At 44.7% G+C, this 23,742-nt stretch overlaps 1 protein-coding gene across 1 annotated transcript in view; it reads left to right on the forward strand.

Annotated features, from left to right (window-relative positions):
- LOC138566782 (cytochrome P450 2G1-like) overlaps nucleotides 1–23,742 on the forward strand; it is a 498,767-nt gene that overhangs the window by 440,135 nt on the left and 34,890 nt on the right. The window contains exon 8 of the mRNA XM_069644433.1: nucleotides 9,667–9,808. Within this exon, the coding sequence (XP_069500534.1) occupies nucleotides 9,667–9,808 (142 nt within the window). The remainder of the gene's footprint in view (nucleotides 1–9,666; nucleotides 9,809–23,742) is intronic.

Here is a 23,742-nt window from a genome sequence, read left to right on the forward strand (position 1 = left end):
CAGGGGGACTTGAGTGGGGGCCTGGTGGAGGGTGCCCCACAGTGTTGGGGGGTGGGGATGCAGGGAGACATGAGTGGGGGCCTGGTGGAGGGTGCCCCAGGATGCAGGGGGGTGGGGGTGCAGGAGGACATGAGTGGGGGCCTGGTGGAGGGTGCCCCACAGTGCTGGGGGGTGGAGGTGCAGGGAGACATGAGTGGGGGCCTGGTGGAGGGTGCCCCTGACTGGGTGGGGGTGGGGGTGCAGGGGGACATGAGTGGGGGCCTGGTGGAGGGTGCCCTACAGTGCTGTGGGGTGCGGTGCTGGGAGACATGAGTTGGACATGAGTGGGGGCCTGGTGGAGGGTGGCCCTGACTGGTGGGGGGTGGGGGTGGTGGGTGACATGAGTGGGGGCCTGGTGGAGGGTGCCCCTGAATGCAGGGGGGTGGGGGTGCAGGGGGACATGAGTGGGGACCTGGTGGAGGGTGCCCCTGGATGCAGGGGGGTGGGGGTGCTGGAGACATGAGTGGGGGCCTGGTGGAGGGTGCCCCACAGTGCTGGGGGGTGGGGATGCTGGGAGACAGGAGTGGGGGCCTGGTGGAGGGTGCCCCTGGATGCATGGGCGTGGGGGTGCAGGGGGACATGAGTGGGGGCCTGGTGGAGGGTGCCCCACAGTGCTGGGGGGTGCAGGTGCTGGGAGACAGGAGTGGGTGCCTGGTGGAGGGTGCCCCTGACTGGTGGGGGTGGGGGTGTTGGGAGACAGGAGTGGGGGCCTGGTGGAGGGTGCCCCACAGTGCTGGGGGGTGGGGTTGCAGGGAGACATGAGTGGGGGCCTGGTGGAGGGTGCTCCACAGTGCTGGGGGGTGGGGGTGAAGGGGGACATGAGTGGGGACCTGGTGGAGGGTGCCCCTGGATGCAGGGTGTTGGGGGTGCAGGGGGACATGAGTGGGGGCCTGGTGAAGGGTGCCCCACAGTGCTGGGGGGTGGGGGTGCAGGGAGACATGAGTGGGGGCCTGGTGGAGGGTGCCCCTGGATGCTGGGGGTGGGGGTGCTGGGAGACATGCGTTGGTGGGCAGTAGTGCAAGGTGACATGTGGGTTGGCTGGGGGGCATGGCCATGGTGGATGGGCTTCCTGTGGGACATGTGCAGGGGTGCAGGGGAGTCCCCTGTGGTGTGGGCTGCCTGCAGGGGCCGTGGAGGGTGTAGAGGGAATAGCTGGGAGGACCCACACAGCCAATTCATGTGTGGGACTCCCCGGCACCCCCAAAATACACGTAGGCTGCTGGATTCACGTGTGGAATTTGCTGCGCACCCGGAGTACACGTACCCTGCTGAAATTGCGTGTGGAACTTCACGCGCACACCGAAGTACACGTACCCTGGTAATTCACGTGAGAAACTTCGACCACACACCGAAATACACGGACCCAGGGCAATCGCGTGTGGAACTTCCCGCGAACCCCGTAATACACATACCCTGCTAATTCGCATGGGAAACTTCACGCGCACCCCGGAATACACGTGCCCAGGCCAATCGCGTGTGGAACTTCCCGCAAACCTCGTAATACATGCACACGCTATTTTTCACACAGCGGGTGTCCGTGTTTGTCAGTACCCCTTTGCACCTCATTTGTCCTAGGGGGCCACTGTATGGACCATTCATCATAGCTGTATATGGGTGCTTTTTGTTGGCGCACATTTATTTCAGGCGCAGGGACGCTACCGCCTGCTTTCTTGTGGCGTACTTGTTTGGCCCTGTGCGCGTCTTTCACTGTGCGCTGGTTTGCCCTATTCGATTCCATGAATACGAGTTGTAGGCGAGAGTGTGGACGTTCCGCGCCCTTGCCTCCTGTAGTTCCCCCGTGACGCCCATATTTTCACACGTTGTTCCCCATTCCGAGTGTTACGCCCCGTGTTACGCCTACTTTTGTGATGTGCGCCGCGCTATGTGCGATTTTGCAATGGCCATGGCGCACACCGTTGGATGACCTGTGCGCCGGCGTGCGCCGCACACTTTTTCAGCACACATCCAATGTTTTTTTCGCGCACGGACTTCCATGAATTGATGTGCGCTGGTGTCCCTGCGATTTTCGCAGTTGCACTGCGATCTTTGCACTTTTACTGCGAATTGCACGTTTTGGCACCTCTGTGTGGGAATTTTCGGCGCACATTAATTCCATGAATCGGCCTGTATGAATATTGAACCTTCATCATGTATGCTGCACACACTGCCTATGTTTCTGCATGAGTAGCTTAGTATACTGGATAGAACTTCATAATAGAATGCTATTTATATCAATGCATTGCTTAATACACTAATTAGCTCATGATATTTATTCCAATGATCCTTGACACTTTTTTGTCAACATTATAATAAGAATCCCTTGTAGAGACTTTTCATGAAAAGTAAATGCACATGTGATGTCATCAGTGATGTCATCAATGACATTTGTGATGTCATCTTTGATGTCCTGGGGGTTAGTCTTAGCAATGCACGGTGGTGGCGCGAGTTATGGTTGCTTAGCTTACCATAACTAGCGAATTTCAGGGGTTTTTCGGTTTTACTTGGAACCATAATGTCCTTTTAACAAAGTATTTTACTGATTTTCATAGGTTTTTAGTAGCGCAACTTAACCATAACGTCCCTTTAAAGTTTTTAACTGAATATATATATAATACTCTTATTCTCACGTTATGTTTATCCCACCTCCCACGGTTACCCACTTATTCTTTTCACTCATCACCGATATGGTTTGCCAGCTGTCTCAGTTTTTACTCACCACTTGCATTTTTGTCTTCCGACTCTCGGGATTGTAAGCCTCTTTTAATGCCTCTTCAACCTTCTGTTTGATCAGCTTCTCGTAGACGTGGGAGGGGATTCTGTAGAAACCAGGGTACCCGTCACATCGCACTGGTAAGCTTTTTCAAATTACACTAACCACTATCTATGGGGAGCTACACGTCCTTTCAGCCAAAGGTCGTTCGATATTGCCGGGACTCTAAAGTTTACTTACGTTGATGGATCTGAACCATCCTCTATGCTACCAAGTGAACTGATAACTCAGCCCTTTAAGATGAATAGCATTTACCCTGGAGATGGACGGGGATGCAGATTTTTATCCATACATCAATAATCAAAATGACTCAGGTAGTTGGCAAAAGGAAAACTGTTTTAACATCAATTATCTAAAACAGGGAGTACAACGAACATCAACGAATTCGCTCGATTCTCTTACTCAATTCATTCTAGTAAAAACTGAGATTTTATAGACAAAACTCATCATCAGTGATGTTAACCTACGTGTTTACTAATGTCATCCTACATGGCAAACTATAAAATCTTATGAGTATAGGTGATTGGCTATGAGTGAACATCTAAGTATACGATCCATATTAGTCTAATAAAGTGTGAATATGTGATTGGTTACTTAACATCAGGTGGGGCAACTAAGCCCTCCTCTAAAAATGACCACTATGAACGTCACTAAATACACAACGTCCCATTGGTTAACACAACTATAGGACCCCTAATTATGCGGTCCCCTACAATTGGTTGGCACTCTAACCTCTGTCAGTACTTTTCCATCTACGATAGCAGCATGCAGGCTGGCAATCCAGGTGCTGGTGAGTTTGTCTTAATGATTGCTTCCCACCAATTAGCATATCAATCCATCATCACCTCAGTGTCTACTATCAATTAGGCTTCGAAGCTCGGCTTTTGCACTGAGATATTCAGGGAGTGAAAGCATGCTCTGCCCTCATGCGTAGGTGTGACCATCTCGTTCGTCCAACTTCACCCTTCCATGTGACTAAAGACCATGGAATCGAGCTTCTAGTGTATTTTAATACTATTTTTTAATAGACCTCTGACATCTTCCTTGTTCTGTTCTTTCATACGATTTGTATCCAATATCATTTTGCTCCAGTTTGATAAGACCTAGGCTTCTTTCATTCATCCAGCCTTGTCTGCTGAGATTAACTTTGCAATTCAATTTGCTTTTTTACTGCGACAACCTGGAAATTAGGCTTTCTCTGCTTTTTTAATTCAGTCAAGCACTGCTAACGCGTAGTGGAAACCTCCATACTTTACTTGTCCATATGTATATATATATATTCAGTGAAAAAACTTTGTTAAAGGGACATTATGGTTACATTGCGCTTCTAAAAACCTATGAAATTCAGTGAAAACAAAACGTTGTTAAAGGGACATTATGGTTACACGTAAAACCGAAACCCCCCTGAAATGCGACAGTTATGGTAAGCTAATCAACCATAATTCACGCCACCACGTACTCTGCTAAGACTTACAGCCAGGACATCAAATATTTCATCACAAATGTCATTGATGATATCACTGATGACATCACATGACTGGTTCCCTCTTTTTTCCTTTTCCATACTGACATATGTAGGCCAGATGGTTTTCTTCAGTAACAGTCAGGAACTAAAAATTGAAAAGGTACTATATTTGCAGACTTATCCTTCAAATATGCTCTTACAGTAATTCCCTTAGGGTCCATTCACAGCAAATGAAACATATACATAGGGAAAGACACAGGCTTGAAAGACAGCAATGATATCTACTCATGAAGATAATCAGTACATTTATCAACACTTTGTTATAGTTCTGCTGTTTTTTTTATTATTGTACTTTCCCTGGATATGCTCATATTTGTATACTTTCTACTCACACTACTTTCCTTACAGACCAGCCACATCATGTGATACTTATAAATAGGGGAAGTAGCAGCTTTGAAGCAGAGCAATCATTTCTGTGCATGAAGATAATCAGTTAGGTTACGAACATTGTCTGGTAGTACTGCTGCTTTTTTGCTTACTGCACTTTCCCTGTATATGCTTATATTTGTATGTGTTGTTGTCACTTTGTGTTTTGTCTGTAGTAATCAATTATGTAGTAAGTGGGTTTTATTAGCTACTTATGAAATGTTTCACAGCACACAAAAGTCTAATAAGAAAGCATTTATCATTTTAATATACAACATGGTAAGATTATTAATATTGCACCTCCATCAAGTATGCTGCACACAATGCCTATGTTTCTACATGAGTAGCTTAGTATACTGGAAATAACTTCATAATAGAATGCTATTTGTATCAATGCATTGCTTAATGCACTACGTACCTCATGATATTTATTCCAATGGACCTTGATACTTTTTTATTAACATTACAATACAAATCCTTTGTACAGACTTTTCATGAAAAGTAAATGCACATGTGATGTCATCAGTGATGTCATCAATGACCTTTGTGATGTCCTGGGTAATAGTTTTAGCAGTGCACAGTGGTGGCGCGAGTTATGATTGCTTATCTTCCCATAACTGGCGAATTTCAGGGGGTTTTCGGTTTTACTTGTAACCATAACGAATTTCATAGATTTTTAGTAGCGCAACTTAACCATAACGTCCTTTTAACAACGTTATTTTACTGAATTTCATAGATTTTTAGTAGCTCAACTTAACCATTACACTCCTTTAAGAAAGTTTTTTCATTGAATATATATAGATATTGGCAGCATGATTTTGATAGGTGTTTTAGTAGGATTCCCTCAGTTTAAATACATATAACATATAACATACTGAACCCCCTGTCCCACGCTAGTGGTTCTGATGTTCGCGGACTGTGCGCATGTCCGCGGACGGACTCCGTCAACATCAACACTATCCAACTCAGGGGGTATCTTACATTGTTATATCATGCAATAAAATCACTGAACATGTTAAAAAAGCAGCACATAAATAAATCACATTCAATAATAAATAAACAGTCAAACTGTATATGTAAGACACCAACAGTCCAATTACATAGCATATGCAACACAATGGAACATACCAAAAGAAAATAAATGTGCCTCCAGCAGATTTACCTCAGAGAAACTGCACGGGAAAAATCAACAGCACACCCACGCAGCAGTAACAGAAAAACTTAAAAAGAAACTAGTAAGTACACTGCATTAATTTTATTAATTTGTAAACTTTCTGTATTAGGTACACTAAAAGTAATTTCTTTTGTTATTGAAACAGAAATGTCTAGTACTAGAAAATCTTCCTCGGGATGAAATTAGTGAAAACATTGATACTAATGTGTTATGATGTTGCTGTTCGTATAGCAGCCTAAGCTACCTGGCATGATAAAGCTGGGTGGAATGGAATGTTATATGCCTCTGGTTCTGATGAGGTCATAGAGTGTGCAATGGACTGCGGTACTCTGAGTGTTCTAAGTTTGTCAGATGATCTTGCTTAGTGTTTCTGTAGGGAGCCCATGTTAATGTTGGGGGTCTTTTCCCTAGTTAACTTAAATAAACTTATTTCTGAAGACTTACCTGTGCCTGTCGATGTCTTCGCAACATAATGGTAGACACTACACTTCTGTAAATAAACCAATTAATAACAATTACTTCATGTGTACTTAACACATTTTAACAGCCCATACAGACATTAAACATAATACAGAAACAGAAACCATGGAAAATCATCTGCAGCGGATCGAGCAAAAAATGGATCTATTAATGACAAATTTCATTCTTTAAAAAACTTTCTGGAGGATCATACAAAGGAAAAAATTAAATATCACTGTTGCACATGTACCTTTACCCCTTCTCCATATCCCAGCCAACCATCCCCAAAAACTCCCCAGCAAGACAAACGGTATGATGAGACTTTCCTCCCCTACTATCCAACACATACAAATCCCTAATTTCCCTGTATTTGTATCAGTTTTTGCTTCCCCCTCTCTTTCATAATGTTTATATTTTTATACAATAATAAAATATTATGTGTGATGTTACTATATTCCTCTGTGTCATATTTGTTTTTAAAAAGGTAGTTAGGGTGTCCGCGGACAACGCAGGTGTTCGGGATGTCCGCAATTAACCAAAATGAGGGTGTCATAAGGACACTATACCTGTTTGCACTGTTCGCAATCAAAATGGAGGTGTCCTTAGGACACACAAGATGTCTGCCTGTCCGCAATTAACCAAAATGAGGATGTCCTACGGACACTATACCTGTTTGCACTGTCCGCAATCAAAATGGAGGTGTCCTTAGGACACACAAGATGTCCGCCTGTCCACGCAATTTACAGTAATGGTGGTGTCTTAAGGACACTGTACCTGTTCGCACTTTTCGTAGTGAAAATGAGGGTGTCCTCAGGACACTAAATCCTTCCGCATGTCCGTAACTATTCAAATGAAGGTGTACTAAGAACATTCCCCCTGTTCGCAGAGTCCGCAACCAGAATTAATATGTCTGTAGAACACTATCCCGTCCGCATGTCTGCAAAGTTGTGACACACATTTATTTTGTTCGGGGACCTGAACACTGTCCGTAAAACACCCGTGCACATGCATATCACACCCTTGGCTCCTACGAATATCGCGCTTGTCCACAATTGTCCACGGCACATGTGTCACACTTTTAATTAGTTCAGGGACAGGAACACTGCCCTTCAAACACCTGCACGCATGCGCATGTCCGACACCGCTTATTTGGTGTTCTACAGACTGCTAAGCGTGGGTCCTTGTTCACGAACACAGTCCGGGCCCTCGGACATTAAAAAAGTGATTTTAAACCACAACTCAAAAACATAACACATCCACCTCAAAACATATCCACTTCAATTAATATTCTAAAAGTAAATACAACCAATGTTCTACGAACGACCCAAATCCAACATCATACTAAAGTAAAATAGCCAGTAGTTACCCCAGTGTTTAGTATGTCTGCGGACAACCGCAGTGACCGCGTACACCGCAAACACATCAAGAAATACAGCATTTGACCCATCTCTTACTCCCCCACCCTCTCCAAGCACTCCTACGCACCAACACACTTCCCAAAATTGGATGTATGCTCACTTCCACGCCGCGCTGTTCATGGATGTCCATGGATCCAATATGGCAGGCGCATCGAAACAACGTGACGCACTTCATGTTTTACCCCAACCAATCAGCGAACACATCATTTGTCCACGGACATAACGTAAGCCGATTAGTCAATTGTTGTCCTGTCCACAGATCCAATATGGTGGGCGCATTGAAACAATGTGACACACCTCAGGGTTTACCCCAACCAATCAGCGAACACGTCATGTGTCCGTGGAAATAACGTAAGCCGATTAGCCAATCGATATCCTGTCCGCGGAGCAAACAGGGAAGTGTGTTTGCGGAGCGGACATAGATATCACTAATTTTTTTAGACCCACTTTTAGGTCATTTAAAAAAAAATACTGGACGGATTTTATCAAAATTTACAAAAGCACACTTTTGAGACCAAGTCTCTGCTCCTGTCGCACATTTGGTGAAAATCCATCCAGCGGCTTGGGCTGTAGGCGTGACCAAAATGTTTTCTCTATTCAGTCTATAGGGAAAAAAAGTAGAACCCCCCTCTATGACTTTGCCCCCCCTGGACCAAACATCACCAAACTTTGCAAAGAGTGGGCCAAATATTTTTACTGCAAAGTTTGCTGAGGATTCGTTCAGGGAGAGCAAAGTTATAAGCCGTCCAAAAAATGCTCTTCCGATGGGTTTAGCAACTTAACCATAACTACATGGCCCTTACCGCAGGCCATGTAATATATATTGGTTGCTTGCCGCAATCTATTCACTATAAAGCTAGCCTCAAGATTACTTTGTCTGCTTGCATTTCTTTTGCATCTGTACATGTGTAATATAGCTTAATGTCTTCATCTGTTCTGTGGCATAAGCTTCTTCACCTTGATCCCAAGATGTCACTTATCCTTGATACTTTCTTGATGCCTTATTGAATATTTGCATTCTCTGGGCTCTGCATCTCTTTTAGGTACATCAGTTCAGCTCTGTGTGACATCACCATTCCTCTTGACCATTAATTTGCTCTGCTTCTTCAGGAATCTTATTTAAACAACCATCATATTTCCTTGTATGCAGGTATGGTTTCCTCAATGGGAATCTTGCCTCTAGGATTCCTTTTGGCCTTTGTCGTTTCATCTGCTCCGTGTATGTCACATACTCTGGTTTTCAACATACAGGCAATAGGGGTGGAACGGTTGAGGTGGGGGTACTTGGCTCCTCCTCTACAATTGTTTTTGCTGCTCTAGGACATTTTAAGATTTCACGACTCCTGTCCAGGTTTTACATGATGTATTGAGATTGAATATTTGTGTGGATGTATGTCTAGCTAATGCTTTTATTATTTGATGTTTTTTTAATTAATTGATGTGCACTTGTGACAGGTGACTGATGGATATTTTATTTTAGTGTTTTTTCAGATTTATTTTTATCCATGAACTAGTTTATGCCATGGGGGTCAAGGGGGTCGAACCTTAAGTAAGGTGGTACACTCAGTTGTTAATAATGCTCAAAGGTTACCAAAGAAGGATGGTTGACTTACTGGGGGTCTCCAATCATTGTCTCAATTTAAAGTGGGACATACAGAAGTATAGTAGGTTGGTGAGGGCAATGGAGAGTGAGTAGAAAAGTAATTTTTGAATATATCTAGTTTTCAGCACTTCGTCCTTTCCCGTGACAAATTTAGACGTTAAGCAACATTTGCATGGATTCCAAAGACGTTATTTCATTAAATGTATAACATCACACATTAGCAGTGACGCGAATGCATGCCAAGTGAAATTTAACACAAAGGGATTCCTTTGATTACCAGTGTTCTTTTTCTCTGCTTACCTATTTCCTCAGGGTATGACTGTTATTCCAGTGCTCACCTCTGTGCTTCATGACCAAAAGAAGTATGGAAACCCTGAATGTTTTGACCCCAAGCATTTCCTGGATGAGAATGGAGGCTTTAAGAAGAATGATGCCTTTGTGCCATTTTCTACAGGTATGTAGCCGAATCCAAAACATACAAAAAGAGACCACCACTGTTTCTAGAGTGCCATTGCAGAACAGTTTAAGAATGGATCTGAGCTCAAAGATCAAGGTTCCAGACCTCAAGTGACATAAACCTTGGGAGCGTTTATGTCTATGTCAGTGTTAGACTCTGTAAAGTACTACTCCTACTGAGCTCAAAATGGTGCCCATTGGTTACTAAAAGAAAATGGTGTCAATGAGAATCCTACCGATCATGAAGTGCAGTGATGGCTAATGCATTTTATAATTTGAAGAGCGTAAATATTTCCCACAAATATGACACAGTAACCAAGTGTACTGATATAGCCTGAAACAACTAGCGGGGCGTCGGGGAGGAGGCTTTTTTAAATATTGGTTTAAAATGGTGCATAATAGAGCACACTTTCTGTGAAAAACTGAGGGAAAAGGTAAACAGTTTGCAATTGGTTTTGTAGGGTAACTCCAATATCATAATGCAATACCTGCACGTCACCAACAGCACACAGGAACATTACCCACTGCATTTACATGATGCCTTTGCCCACAATATATGCCCGTATAAAATTATGTTCACACTGGCTTTGCCCATACATTGCCTTGCTAGCAGCACCAATGTATACCAGAATTCCAATAGAAGAACATACTCATTTTTTATTTGCACATAAGGAAACTATATAAGAAGCCATGTCCAAACTGGTGCTACTAACATGGCAAAAGAACATATTGCTGTTAGTTTTGCCATTAAAAATGACAAGACACAATAAGAAAACATGTCCACACTGGCACAATGTAGTCTAGTCTAGACACGTAATAGCATTTAAGATGATTACTTTCTCATAGATGCCCACAGTAAAATACCATGCCAGGGTAAGTCTAGCCAACTAATAACACATACCATGCTTGGTGTATCATTGATACCCGATTAAAATGCAATTCCACAGTAAGAAAGGGCTAAACTGGCAACCCCCAAATGACGGTCTAGACACACAATAACACATAATCCTTTCTTTGCTTAACCACTGGTTGATGCCCATTAAAATAATGTGTTTGTTGCCTTGCCCCACAGCCCACACCCACTGCCCCGTACAGCACAAACACACACACACTTTCATGCAGCCCATTCACACGCAACATTCGCTCGCTCATTCACAAGCACATCCATACATCATGTAATCACTCATTCACACACACATTATAATGCATTATACAAAGTAAATCTTACCTGCATGCAGCACTGGTCCAGATCCAGCTCTGCCACAGACTACAAAAATCACTCCGGCTCTGGGACAGCACAAACACGAAGCAGAGCACTTTCTGGTTCCTGCACGCAGGGCACGTATGTGCCCTCCCACGCCGTATGGGTGTGCAAGGAGGTGGCTGTGCGACCATCACACATGCACACCTGCTGTTCCCGAGCCTACCTCCCTAATCGGCCATGCAAGGTTGGGGGAGCAAAACGCCCTCGCCTTTAAAGGCTCGTTTGACATGTTCGGCTGTGGAATAGAACTGTTGAAGGGGATCCATGTTTCTCTTTGACAGTTCAAGCCAGCCCAGGAGCGCTCCTTCAACTACAACAGGAAGCTGAGGAAGTGTTCCACAGCCAGCGCAGTTCATCCATGATGGGTAAGGGCTCTAGTGGGTTGGTGCCCCCTCTCTCATAATGAAAATGCTGCCCCTGGCACAATATGTGTTCAAGATCATTAATAACCAAAACATTACAATGTTAACATTTAGCGTCCCTGGTATTTAAACAACATATACTCTCTTTTAAAATGTGCAGTGTTGTGAGGTGTGATGTGAGTGCTAAGAGATAGATCCCTATTGAAAGCATTCACCAGTGAATGTTTTTTTTGTTTTAAATAATTGCACCAGGCAGGCAGGGTGTATACATCCACCTTGCTCGCATTGCAAGCAAAATTTGGCAACAATGGAAAGCATACTGAGGGTGCTGACAGCTATTTCCCACTCGTCCACCATTCACCTGACACCTTCCAACTCACCAGTGTCTGCGCCCCTGCTCTCCTTTCCCCGCAATACTGCCACTCACAAACCTGTGCCATTATAACCCAGTTTGTCTCCTGCTCGCCCCTCTCAATCACGTATCTCAACAGCATAATTTCGAGCTCCATCTCTTCTTTCTTCAGGGCCATATCAGAAAAATTGCGAGGGAACTCAGCCAGTTCGCTTTTCCATTAGCATGGCAGGTCCTGTCTGCAGGCAATATATTTGCCATGAGAAATTACTTGCGCTCTCTTAGGTCAGAGAGTTTTCTTTGGCATAACAACAAACTTCTCAGCACCCAAGATATTGGGGGTCATTACGACCCTGGAGGTAACCGTGGCGCTATTAGCGCCATGGTTGCCTCCAAAACCTTACAAATTCCGCCATGGTGAATGGAGCAATTACCGCCCCATTCCAAGGTTGGCGGGGGCGGTAATTCCCCATCCACCAAGGCCCTTCCCCATTCCCATTTTAGCCCCCATAGGGCTCAATGGGAATGGGGAAGACGGTAATAGCGGTACTGCAAATTGCCTAACGCAAATGGTATAACCAGGCGTTAAGGGAGGACCCGCAAAGTGACCTCAAAATAGGGTGGTAAGGGATTACCGGCACTGGAACCCTTACCGGTACCGGTAATCCCTTACCACCCGGGTCGTAATGACCCCCATTATGTTGAGCTCTTAATAACTTTAATAGCAATGAGAGGAGGCTAATGTTTCCTGTAATGGCCCTGATCCCTTATTGAAGGCCCTCGATTTGCAAGGGCCTGTGACCTTGGGCGAGCATGTCTGCCGCCTGCCGCAGGCATTAACACTGAAGTGACATTTTACTGCAAAGCATGATGGAGAGTTTTTGTTTAGGATGGTCTATACAGGTGTGATGAAGTCTCCTGCCTGGCTCTGGGAACCACCCGATCCAGTGAATGCTGAGCCTGGGGACTTAATGCAGAGGATCCCCTGATCACTTGTCACTATTCACTAGCACATGGCAGGTGACAGTTACACTCTGTCAACTCAAGCCTGACGCAGCGATCCAAATCCTAATCACATCACTGGCATTTCAGGGAGAACAAGCCCCAAACGCTTCATCCTCATGCCTCGCCTCATGCATTCAGTATTTTTGTGGGAACAACTCAGTATTTATGACACCACACTCAAACCTCCCTCAACAAACTGTCTACGCACAACCAACACATGTTCCTTGTATTTCTATCAGCCACCCAAATTAAATTTCCTCTTCTGGCCTATGGGTGGGAGTTCATCAGTGGGTGTTCTCATAGAATCATTTTTTAATAGGTCTGACTCTTTATCCAGACATTACAATTCCACTTCCGAAACCATATGTGGTGAGTCGGAAGAAGGAGTCAGACACTTTAAAGACATTTTAAGGGTTCCTTTATTTTAACTATAAGAAAATGGCCTATATTTTCCTATCGCTAAAGAGATTACCCTTCCTATCTAAATAACTAAAGGTTCTTGCCTGTCATCAGGAAGTCCAAAATAAATGTCCTTGGTCCAAACCTAACTCTACCTGTCCATACAAATAATATGAAGAACTCAAAGTAGGCCAAAAGAATGTCTCTCTTCTCATGGTCTTTTCTTGTCTCCTCGTATTCTCTTTAAGAAATGTCTCTCTTCCAAACATGCATTTCTTAAGACAATATTCTGGATATTCTCTTGATATCTCCTTTATGAGCTCTTGTAGTTCTTCCAAAACATTCCTTTCTTTAGTGTTTCAGACACACTCTCACATTCTTGTCTTTGGTCATATATCTCTCACCTCACAGTTTTTAATCTCTCCTAGGTTTGATATTACTTCATCCAATTTTAGTATCCATTCTCCTGGGTTCTCCGCATTGGATTATTACTTCTCTTATACTGTTCACTTGACAGTCTTATCTCACAACACGTATTACATGTTTTTGTGGCATGTTCTCTGTACTCTTCCCCCCTGTACTCAAGGGGCCTTTTCCCTTCTGCCCAGGGTATTTGTTTCCAGTATCTCTTTACTAACCCGACAGGGTTCTTTGTTATGCTCTTTATTGGCTTCTCACAACTCCAGTTAGACTGGTTTATTGTTCGTATATCGTCCTTATGACTGGAAAGAGTTACTCCACTCATACACTGTTGAACCGGTGGCCTCCCACTTCCCCTGTTCTCCCTGGTACCTTAGTGTATACAGGGGAACCTTGCAGGGCTTAGAACTTGCTTGGGTAATCAACGTTGTTGTCTGGCTACTTAGTCTTTGGTTTTGCCGGCATTCCGTTCTTGGCTTCCCTGCAGGCTGCTGCCTTCTACGGAAGCTGGAGGTAGGGAGCTGTTAGCGCTACCAGTCATGATGGTCTTGGCATCATTAGCCAGGCGTTCCACCCACCATGATACTGTCATGGTCACGTCACCACCTTGCATGGGATTCCTCTGCTCCTTCTGCCAATGGCTTGCATGTTATTCAACTAGCCAACCCTCAGGGATCTCATGGTGGCATTCTTCACCTTTCAGAAAGTTGCAGGTCCTGCGGCTTGCTTCTGTTCTGTCATTTCAAAGTGCACTTACATTAGGGGACTTCCCCTGTGTACCATATGCTCTCTCTCCATGTAAATTGACAAGGGAGGTCCTGGGAGTCCCTCTGCCAGACATTAGTCCTGGTTACGAGGGACTTACCCAGAGTCTTTAGCTCACTATCTTTCACAGAGAAGAAATATCCCAAACATATCAGTCTTTGTCCTGCCCTGGGGCAGTCCAGTACCGAAATGCTAGGCAATTCTCCTCTGAACAAGAGTACCAACAGCATCCCCAGACACATATTTCGGTCTGGTTGGACCTCATCAGTAGGGAGGAGCTGTGCCTCTCTAAGAATAGTGGTTAAGATTCAGTCTAAACCTTCCAGCCATCACCTCTTTGTTTTTGCTATCTCCATGTAATCCACTTGTCCCAGTTAAATGCACATCTCTTCTTAAAGAGACATCTTCTTTTCCTTGTGATGACTGGTTCACTTCAGCATTGCCTACAGTCAAATATAAGGAGGTCACATTATTCTTCATAACAGGTAGTCCAAAATATATGCTGATAAGTTGTTTAGTCTAGGGAGTTCCTCATGGGAATGAGAGTCCTTGTCCTCTAAGGAAGAGTCACTCCCAGGGAGATCCCACTTGCCCAGATCCCTAGGGAGATTCTTACAGACTGGGCTCACCTCCCTAGCCTAAAAGGGGGTTGTTAGCCCTTTGGGAGAAGGGACAAATACCCTCAATTCATCACACCACTCCATTTTTCTCTTCATAATCTCAATTTCCATGCATACCTTCCTCCCCAGTCTTCAAGGTGAACTCCGAACCAGACTCACAGACTCTAGCTGCCTAGAATATTTTCCTACCACTTCCCCAAGCTTCCTCCATTGGCAAGCCTTTCATGATATTAATTGACCTCTTAAATCCCTCTTCAGGAAACACTATCCTGCTTGTATTTTCTTTCTCTTCACAGCCACTTTTTAAATCAAAGTTTAAAACCATAATGTGACTTAACCTTTGCATTGGGTGCAAACATAATAACCCACCACTCCCTACTGCTTACAAAGAGGCCCTATTATAATGTGCATGTGCATCCTAGATGCTGTAAGATCACTACTTCAATAGCCTAATTTCCCCTATTGGTTTTCCCACTACAAGCTCTCCTCTAGCTTTCAAGCAATGTAATTGTTGCACTGTTCACCACCCAGCTCTCCCTTGACCATCTCTAACCGTGCAATCCAGGACACACCATTAGCCTGGATTGCCTCTGTGAACTTTCTCCTTCTCCATATCCACCTACCACATACCTCTCCGAATGGGAGTCTCCAAGGCTAAGGGGGTCATTTCGAGTTTGGAGGTAGCCATTGTGCAAATAGCACCATGGCTGCCTCCAAACCTGTGTCCGGGTCCGTGGTGTCAGAATGGAGACTTACCGGGACATTCTGACCTATGCGGACCCAGTAAGTCCCCATTTCGAAAACCATTCCCCATTCCCATTTGAGCCCCCATAGGGCTCAATGGGAATGGGAAGGAGCTAATATCGGGCCTGCAAATAGCGGCCCTGTTATTATCTCCATGGTCCCTTAACGGGTCCCGCTAAGGGCGGCTGGTAAAACCAGCCGGCCGTAATGGGACTCGCTAAGCGACCTCGGAATGTAGCGGTAGCGGTTTAACGGCACCGGCATCCTTACCGGTGCCATTAACCCCCTACCACCTTACTCAGAATGACCCCCTAAGTCTTGAGTCCACTATTCTTAAAAGGTATGCCTCATCTCTCAACATGCTCTTCCCCTCCTTTTGTTTCTCCTAGAAAGTGCTTTCTGGCAACACTCAAATCATCTCTCCTTCTAACCTGACTCCGGACATCACCTCAAGGATATTAATCTTTCTCCCAACTACTGATAATTAAATGGGCTATCTTTTGCAACTTGTCTCCCCCAAGGTTCACAATAACTAGGTACTCTTCGATAGTGACTTAAAGCAACACCATTTCACAACTGTTGCCCAAGAGGTGCTATGAACAATCTGCTAAACATCAGGAAGACCAACCCTCTTCTCACCTAACACTCCCTCAAAATCCTCATAAACACTCTGGACCTCTGTCAACTCGAATGCTGCTTCAGACTCCATTTGGGCCTCGCTCACTATTCCTTTTCCCAAGATAAACATTTTCAACTTTGCCACCTCTGCTCGTTACAATCCGTCCTGCTCACCACACATCTCTCCCCATGACCTGCAAACCTGATTTCTCTCTTTGTGTAACCTTTCCCTCCACACATTCCTGCTACTCAAATGTAATTATGTAAATCTGTCCATGGCAAGTACCCTGCATCTCTCACAACTCTCCCCCTCATATCCTTCACTATAGCCCCCTTCTGAATCTCTCTGTCCCAACACCCAACGCATAGCCTTGCATCTGATGCTTCCCTCTCCACACTCCAATACATTAACTCTCTTCCGCTGCCATTGGAACATCACCAATATCCATGCATTAAAATCTGCCCTTAAACATCATCTATAACTCATGAACGTGCACCCATGCTTTCACGGAACATTCTTCCAAGTATTGATATGCCTCTCCGCTACCTCAAGCATCTGTACTACTGTCCCTTGTACTCACACTCCTTTGCTCATTAGGAGACCATACTGCTCCCTGTGTCCATGTCGTCTATCTTCTTTTCCAGTATATGGTCTGTAATACTCCTATTGCCGTCATCACCTGGTTCAATGTCTGCTGTGTGAAATTATAATGTAAGGTGCCTGCTCACAGCATTGCCCTTGCAACATTATGTACCTTTATAAATGTTTCAGATAAAAAAAAAATGTTGTCAATAAAATGAAAATCCAATGTAAGTCTTCACATAGAGTTTCTGAAGTCTGCTTCTGGTAAAATACAAGGATTTGCCAAGCAGAAAACAGTTTGATGTTAACCTTATAACTGACGCGCTTTCTTTTTCAGTGTAAAATATCAAATATGTGTAGGATCATAGCAATGATAGATTATGTGGAGGAAATTAAGAATGGCAATAACGAGATTACAGAAGCTTTTCACTGTTCTCTGCACCACATGCCTTCTTCAGCACTAGAGCCAGAACATCTGAAGCTGTGAAGAATGGCAATCGAGGTCAATAAGCTGTACATATTTGTATACGCATGCCAGACAATATAGACTAATGGATCTGGATGTTTTCTGCAGAAACCCTTTGAATGGGAGATCGATTGCATTGACTTTTTATGTCGATCAGATTCATACTTTTTAGCTATGATGTCCAGCTGTCATGGATTTTAATTTAGTTTGTTGCAATCAGTTATTGTATTGTAATTGTGAAGTGTAATTGTATAATTCTGTGTCTGGTTATTTATGAATTGACTGTATTTTTGAAGTAAATGTATGTAAAGTTTTCTTTGTTAAACTATAACAAAAACAATAATAGTTATAGGTAGAAATGGTTGAGTTTTTTGTTCCATAATTTTAGTTTATACTATTTGTGTGGTGTAATGGAAATAGAGTAATTTCAAATCTATATTGCTATATAACAATTTTGAGCACTATTGTGAATTTAAACATTAATTTCGCTAAGGGACACTCTCTGATTTAATAATCCCACCCAAAATTCTGGGAAAACAAACAACCTGAATTTGAATGTATACTCTACTTTAATTTGGTGAACTATGGAAGACAAAGCTGATCCCTTCACTTTATGCTGGGGAAGGTACCAGAGTACTATATTCAAATATAGACAGCCTATCTACAGACAAAATCCAACCTGCCAACAATAATCTCACTAATTTCATAACACACACAATCCTTCACATGAATCAAATATATCTACATATATGTTGAAACCTCTAAACCTAAATAAGCAAGGCAATTTATCGGAATAATGTAAATTACCCTTTCACTACTCAAATATATCATACATCACTTTTCTCCAATATCAACAAGTATAGGTACAGAAAATTAAATTTCATATTTTTTGCAGTCATAGATATGTATCATCATGTATCATTTACAATGTGTTCTCATGTGTAATATTTTGTGGTTGGTTTCTAGCATACAATTGAAATACAAGCAATGGTAAATTACACCAAAATATACAGGCTTGAGTGATGCTATGCTTTCAATTTTTAACACTGAGGGCCTCATCACGAGTTTGGTGGTAACCCTTGAATGCGGCGGTAGCGCTATTATCGCCACATTTAAGGGTCTGCCAAATCACAGATTCAGCTGATTTCGCTGGGGGGAAATCCTGCAAAAATTTGCGCTCTTACCGCCGGCGGGAAATCCGCCAGCGGTATGAGCGTGAAATTTCCCCATTGAGCCCAATGGGGAATGGGTCATTCCCGAATGTGCTCAATGGGGAATGGGGATTTCCCGTTCCGCCAAACCCGTGATCCGGTGCTATTAGCGCCGGGGGGGTTGGCGTTAGGGCTATTAACGCCGGCGCTAATAGCACCAGCGTTACCGCCCCACTCGTGATGAGGCCCAGAGAATGGTGATTTATCTCCACTATGTATCAGCCCAAAAATATGCTTTTCTGAAAGGACAATAACTACCCCCCAATTCTCTTGAATGATTTGGGTGTATTTTATTCCTGGCCCCCTCACTTCAACACAATTGGTACTCGTTACAAGGTTGTCTGAAGGTTGCCGGTGGCCTACAAGCAACCTTGGCTTACTATTTTCATTGCCTGATATCCCAGTAATACTGGGATATTACGGGCAGCGGCAGAACAGTAAGTTCCCATTCCTAGGAGTTCTCGGCAATGGGAACATTGAAGCATCAGCACCCTTAGTAACGGTGCCGGAGCATCAGTGAAAATCTGCCCGTAGGAGGCTGCACTAATCCTGGAGGTGTCCAACCCCCAGAAGCAACGTGGCCATTATGTACACCAACTCTAAAATAGCATTCTCTAAAATGGCTCATGCTTTCCTCATCCCGAGGAGCAACCCACCATCTCCAAGCTGCTCCTCTCTGATTGGCAGCCCCACCATCTAAGAGCCAATCGTGTTCGCCGGATGACGGAAGCCTGCCCCTGAAACCAAGGCTGTGATCTGGGCCTGGCTTGGCTTTGTGGGCCCCTTTACTTTCAACAATCAGCAATATGCGCCTTGCAGGTGGTTACTTCATCATGCGCCGTGTGGGGATGGGATTCCCCTTGGATATCACATGAGTGTTGACTGTTGCTCTGTTTGCCTGCCTCATCTCTCCGGGCTATGTGCCTGGCCTCTCCTGACATTCTCTCATATCTAGTCTCATATGGCATTTCTTCCCTGTTCCCATTGGTTATAAATATTAATTATCTACCTTCCTGTGCTCACATTTCCACTGCCCACACCCTTGTACTTCTGGTCCTGAAATTCCTGTTGTCTAAAAATGTTCTTATATCGAGTTAGGTGTGTGCTTATCCTACATTGTTTGCTGCAAGGTACACATCAAACTTGAGTATGTTCTCATAATGATTGTCTTGCTGCTAGTTAAAAAAAAAAACAAATGTAGGTGTGTCTTCCTGCATTGTTTGCTGCTAGTTAAAAATCGAACCTGGGCGTGTGCTCATCCTGATTGTCTTGCTGCTAGTTAAAAATCAAATTCAGGTGTGTGCTTATCCTGCATTGGATGGAGGGATTTGAACGGACCAAGCGAGTGTCGTGGATGGTGCGATAACATAGACAGCACAGATGTCACAGATGTTATGGATGGTACATATCTGTATCTCCTATATATGCCATGTACCTGTATCCCCATGTTATCTGTATCAAACGTTTACCCCTATCCATCCTGTCGCTTTATATACGTATGCTGCTATGTACGCCCCCCTGCCCTGCTCTCGTTCCTGGTCGCAGGTGCTTTACTGATAACCACCATATCACACTACTATGCTTACTCTCTCCTATACACCATCATTCACTAGAACACAGCTATACCATGATAAATTCGGCCTAGCTATTCTCATACTAACATGACCCCACAAACTCATCTTCCTAATAAAACACAGCTAGCTGAGCACATTCCGGTTAGCTTAGGCGTCTCCTCAGGCCTAATGCAGACAAAACTCAGTCTGGGTGTCCACCCTCCAGACAGAACACATCCAACTGACTTCCTCAGCACCACACCTACCGCTAAGAAGCAGCTATCATGCAACAACCATACCAGCTGCACACATATTCGGTGCACCCATGCACCATATGACACTCTCTCTCTCTACTGACTTGAACTGCGGTTCCCGAGAGCGTTCAACCTACCAGCGTTTTGAGGTCATACCAATGATATATAAGGTGCTATATAAATTCCAAGAAACATAACATAACATTGTTTGCTGCTAGTTAAGAATCGCACTTAGATGTGTGCTCATCCTGATTGTCTTGCTGCCAGTTACAAATTGAATTTAGGTGTGTGCTCATCCTGCATTGTTTGTTGCAAGTTAAAAATCAATTTTAGGTGTGTGCTCATTCTACATTTTCCTGTGACTGCGTTGACTGTTTCTGGTCTGTTTTCAGTTCCCTTATCCTCCTCAGTTCCCACTGTTCTTCTCAGTCCTGTTGTTTCTCCTTGTGTGCCTGCTCCCTCCTTGCCTACTTCCTCCCACATATCTCAGCTGCTCTGCCTGGTTCAAGTGTACCAAACTATGCACCCCTCACTATGGTGCTTTCTATCTCTCCGATAAACGACTTTTCTGTTTCCTATCCTTCTACTCTCTGGCAGGAAAACACCTAAGAAAGACAAACTGGGCTCCTACCCCGGCCTGCCCATTTCTGACAACTACGCCAGTGCTTCCGCCAGAGTGACTCTCGCCGACATCCTCTTTGTCATTCCTTCTCCCGACCTATGGACTCTTAATATGGTTGCTCTGCTCTCTCCTTACTCTTCCTCAAACATTAATGCAGGCACCCGCTGGGAGGACCTTCTTGACTTCTTCTCCACCTCCAGGGTAATCATAAATGTCTGGTACCATCCTCGTACAAGGACCCAAACCCAACCTCTTACTTTTTGATAGGCTTCTTCCCCACCTTATCAACTTTCCACTGTCCTCCTCACGGGCTCCCTTGCCATCTGTTTCTACTGCCACCCGGCCCCCATTGCCAGCCATGCCCACCTTGGCTACCTTGCCTCCTACCAACCTCACCACCTCTTTCACAGCTGCTCCCATGTCACTTACAACTCTAAAGCCTTTATTATTGTTATTATTATTATTTCAGTTTAAAATGCGCCAGAGCCTGCAGGCATCAGGGCACAGAAAGAAGCAAAGTCCAAGACAGAATAAGGGTCAAATTACCAGGAAAAATAATTTGGAAAGAAGAGTTTTCAAACGTTTTCTAAAAATCAGCAGGCTTGTTTCTGCACACAAGTCCTTAGGAAGTTTGTTCCAAGCCATAGAGGCCTGCACCGAAAAGCATCTTCCAACTCCTCTAACACGTTTTCTCGGTGGCACGCTCAAGCGTACTTCATCACTAAGTCTAGTTGCTCTTTTAGCAGAGTAAACTTTCATACAATTTTTTCAAATACCTGTGTGCTTGTCCATAGCAACACTTATGTACAATGGCACAAAGATGTAGGGTGTTACAGTAGTCTATTCTGGCATGATCATAGTTCTCACAAGAGTTTCAGAGTTGGATTCTGAAATGTACGGTTTCATCAAGCGAATAGTCTCAAATGATACTGGGCTTTATTCACTGTATGTTGGATCTGAGCCTCTGAGCTAAGACCAGCTTCAAAAAAGACTCCCAAGGTTTTCACCTTCGCCAAGACAGAGATATGATAGTCGTTAATAGAGAAGCCGACATACGAGGTCTAGAGCTTTCCTCTAGCTTGGAACGATCCAAAGATCAGGAGCTCGGTTTTTGCTGCATTTAAACACATATTATTATGTATCATCCAGTTTTGGATTTCATCAAAAATTTGCTCATGCACTGCTCTGACAACTTCACCGCCTCCACCACTCGGGTGCCCTTGCCACCAACTGCCGCTGCATTTGGGGATCCCTTGCCCCATGGGGCCCCTCCTTCCTTGCCTACACTCTCCCAACAACAGCCTTGTCAGCCTCGGCCCCTCTGCCCCGTCCTACCTTTATCCATCAGACACTCTCTACGCTTACTGGGGGGACCACTATCCCTTGTACCCCCCACGTAAATCCTTCAAAAACAGCAAGCTGCTCCACGTAGCTACACTTAGATCTTGCTCTGCTGTCAAGCACTCCACTGATATCTGCCAACTCCTTGAAATTCTGGATCTCAATGTCCTAGCTCTTATTGAGACATGATTCAAGGACAGCTCTGTCACGAGTTTTGAAACACTTCTCCCTGAAGGCTACACGATCCTCTATGTGCCCAGGCCTAACAGGCCAACAGGGGAAGTAGCGCTGATCTTTCCTGAGAGGATGCCTGTTTCCCTCATTCCCACCCAAGTCTACTCTTCTTTCAAAAGTCTGGTCTGCAGGCTCTCTCTTTCTCCTGTTTCCTCTCTCACTCTGGTAACCTTCTATCAGCCGCCGGGCCAGTTCACCCTCTTCCTCTCTGAACGGGCTGACCTGGCCACTCCTCCACTTTCCTCCTCCTCCCAACTCCTCCTGCTGGTGAATCTCAACATCCATCTTGATTGTCCTGACTCCTCAGGTCCTTTCTGCAACCAATGCAACTCTCTCTCTCCATTTTACCTTCTGGCCCGACGCACACTGCTGGCCACACCCTAGATGCTTGCATCTCCTTGGACATCCCTCTCTCTATCCCTCTCACTACCGTACTCTCCTGGACTGATCACTCACTTTTTTTGTTCCACATGAAGCTCTCTTCTCCTCTAGCACTGGCACACCCTTCACTGCTTCCTGCCCTCAAGGTCATCCAACCCATGAAAAGATTGACAGTGGCTGCTTTTGCCTCCACCTACTCTCCTCCTTCTACTCCTAGGCTGACTCCCACCATGACACAGCCCTCAAGATTTCCAAAACTCTCTACATTCTTGCCCCTGTCATGAGGGCCCGCCTGAAGCCTTCCAAGAAGTGCAACTCTTGATACGACTCTGAGCTTGCTGTCTTTAATCGAAAGTGCAGAGCAGCTGAACAGAAATGGGGATCTTCAGGTGCACCATCGGACAAACCGGCCTGCTGCCTTGTCCAAAGGCAATATAGACTCAGCACCGCTCCAAAACAAAGAGCGCGAAGCCACGAGGAGAAGGCCAGAGGACAAGGCCTGCACTCCTCTTTGCAGCTCCGCTGCGAGTGCCTCCATCAGCTGTGCTCGATCAGCTGTCTGCTGAGTTTAATCTTCATTTCGGAGCCCCAGCTGACCCAGCGCGTCTTGCGCACATTTCAAAGGCCTCCACCATGGAAGGCATGATCTCCGTCTACAATCCTTTTAAAAAAGCATCTTTTGAATTTCCCGCCGAATCGATGCCTCTTCCCGCCCGCAGCCCGCAGCCTGATACGGCT

The sequence above is a fragment of the Ambystoma mexicanum genome, chromosome 2p (genome assembly GCF_040938575.1).
Source record: "Ambystoma mexicanum isolate Mex_15411 chromosome 2p, UKY_AmexF1_1, whole genome shotgun sequence".
NCBI classification, from domain to species: Eukaryota; Metazoa; Chordata; class Amphibia; order Caudata; family Ambystomatidae; genus Ambystoma; species Ambystoma mexicanum.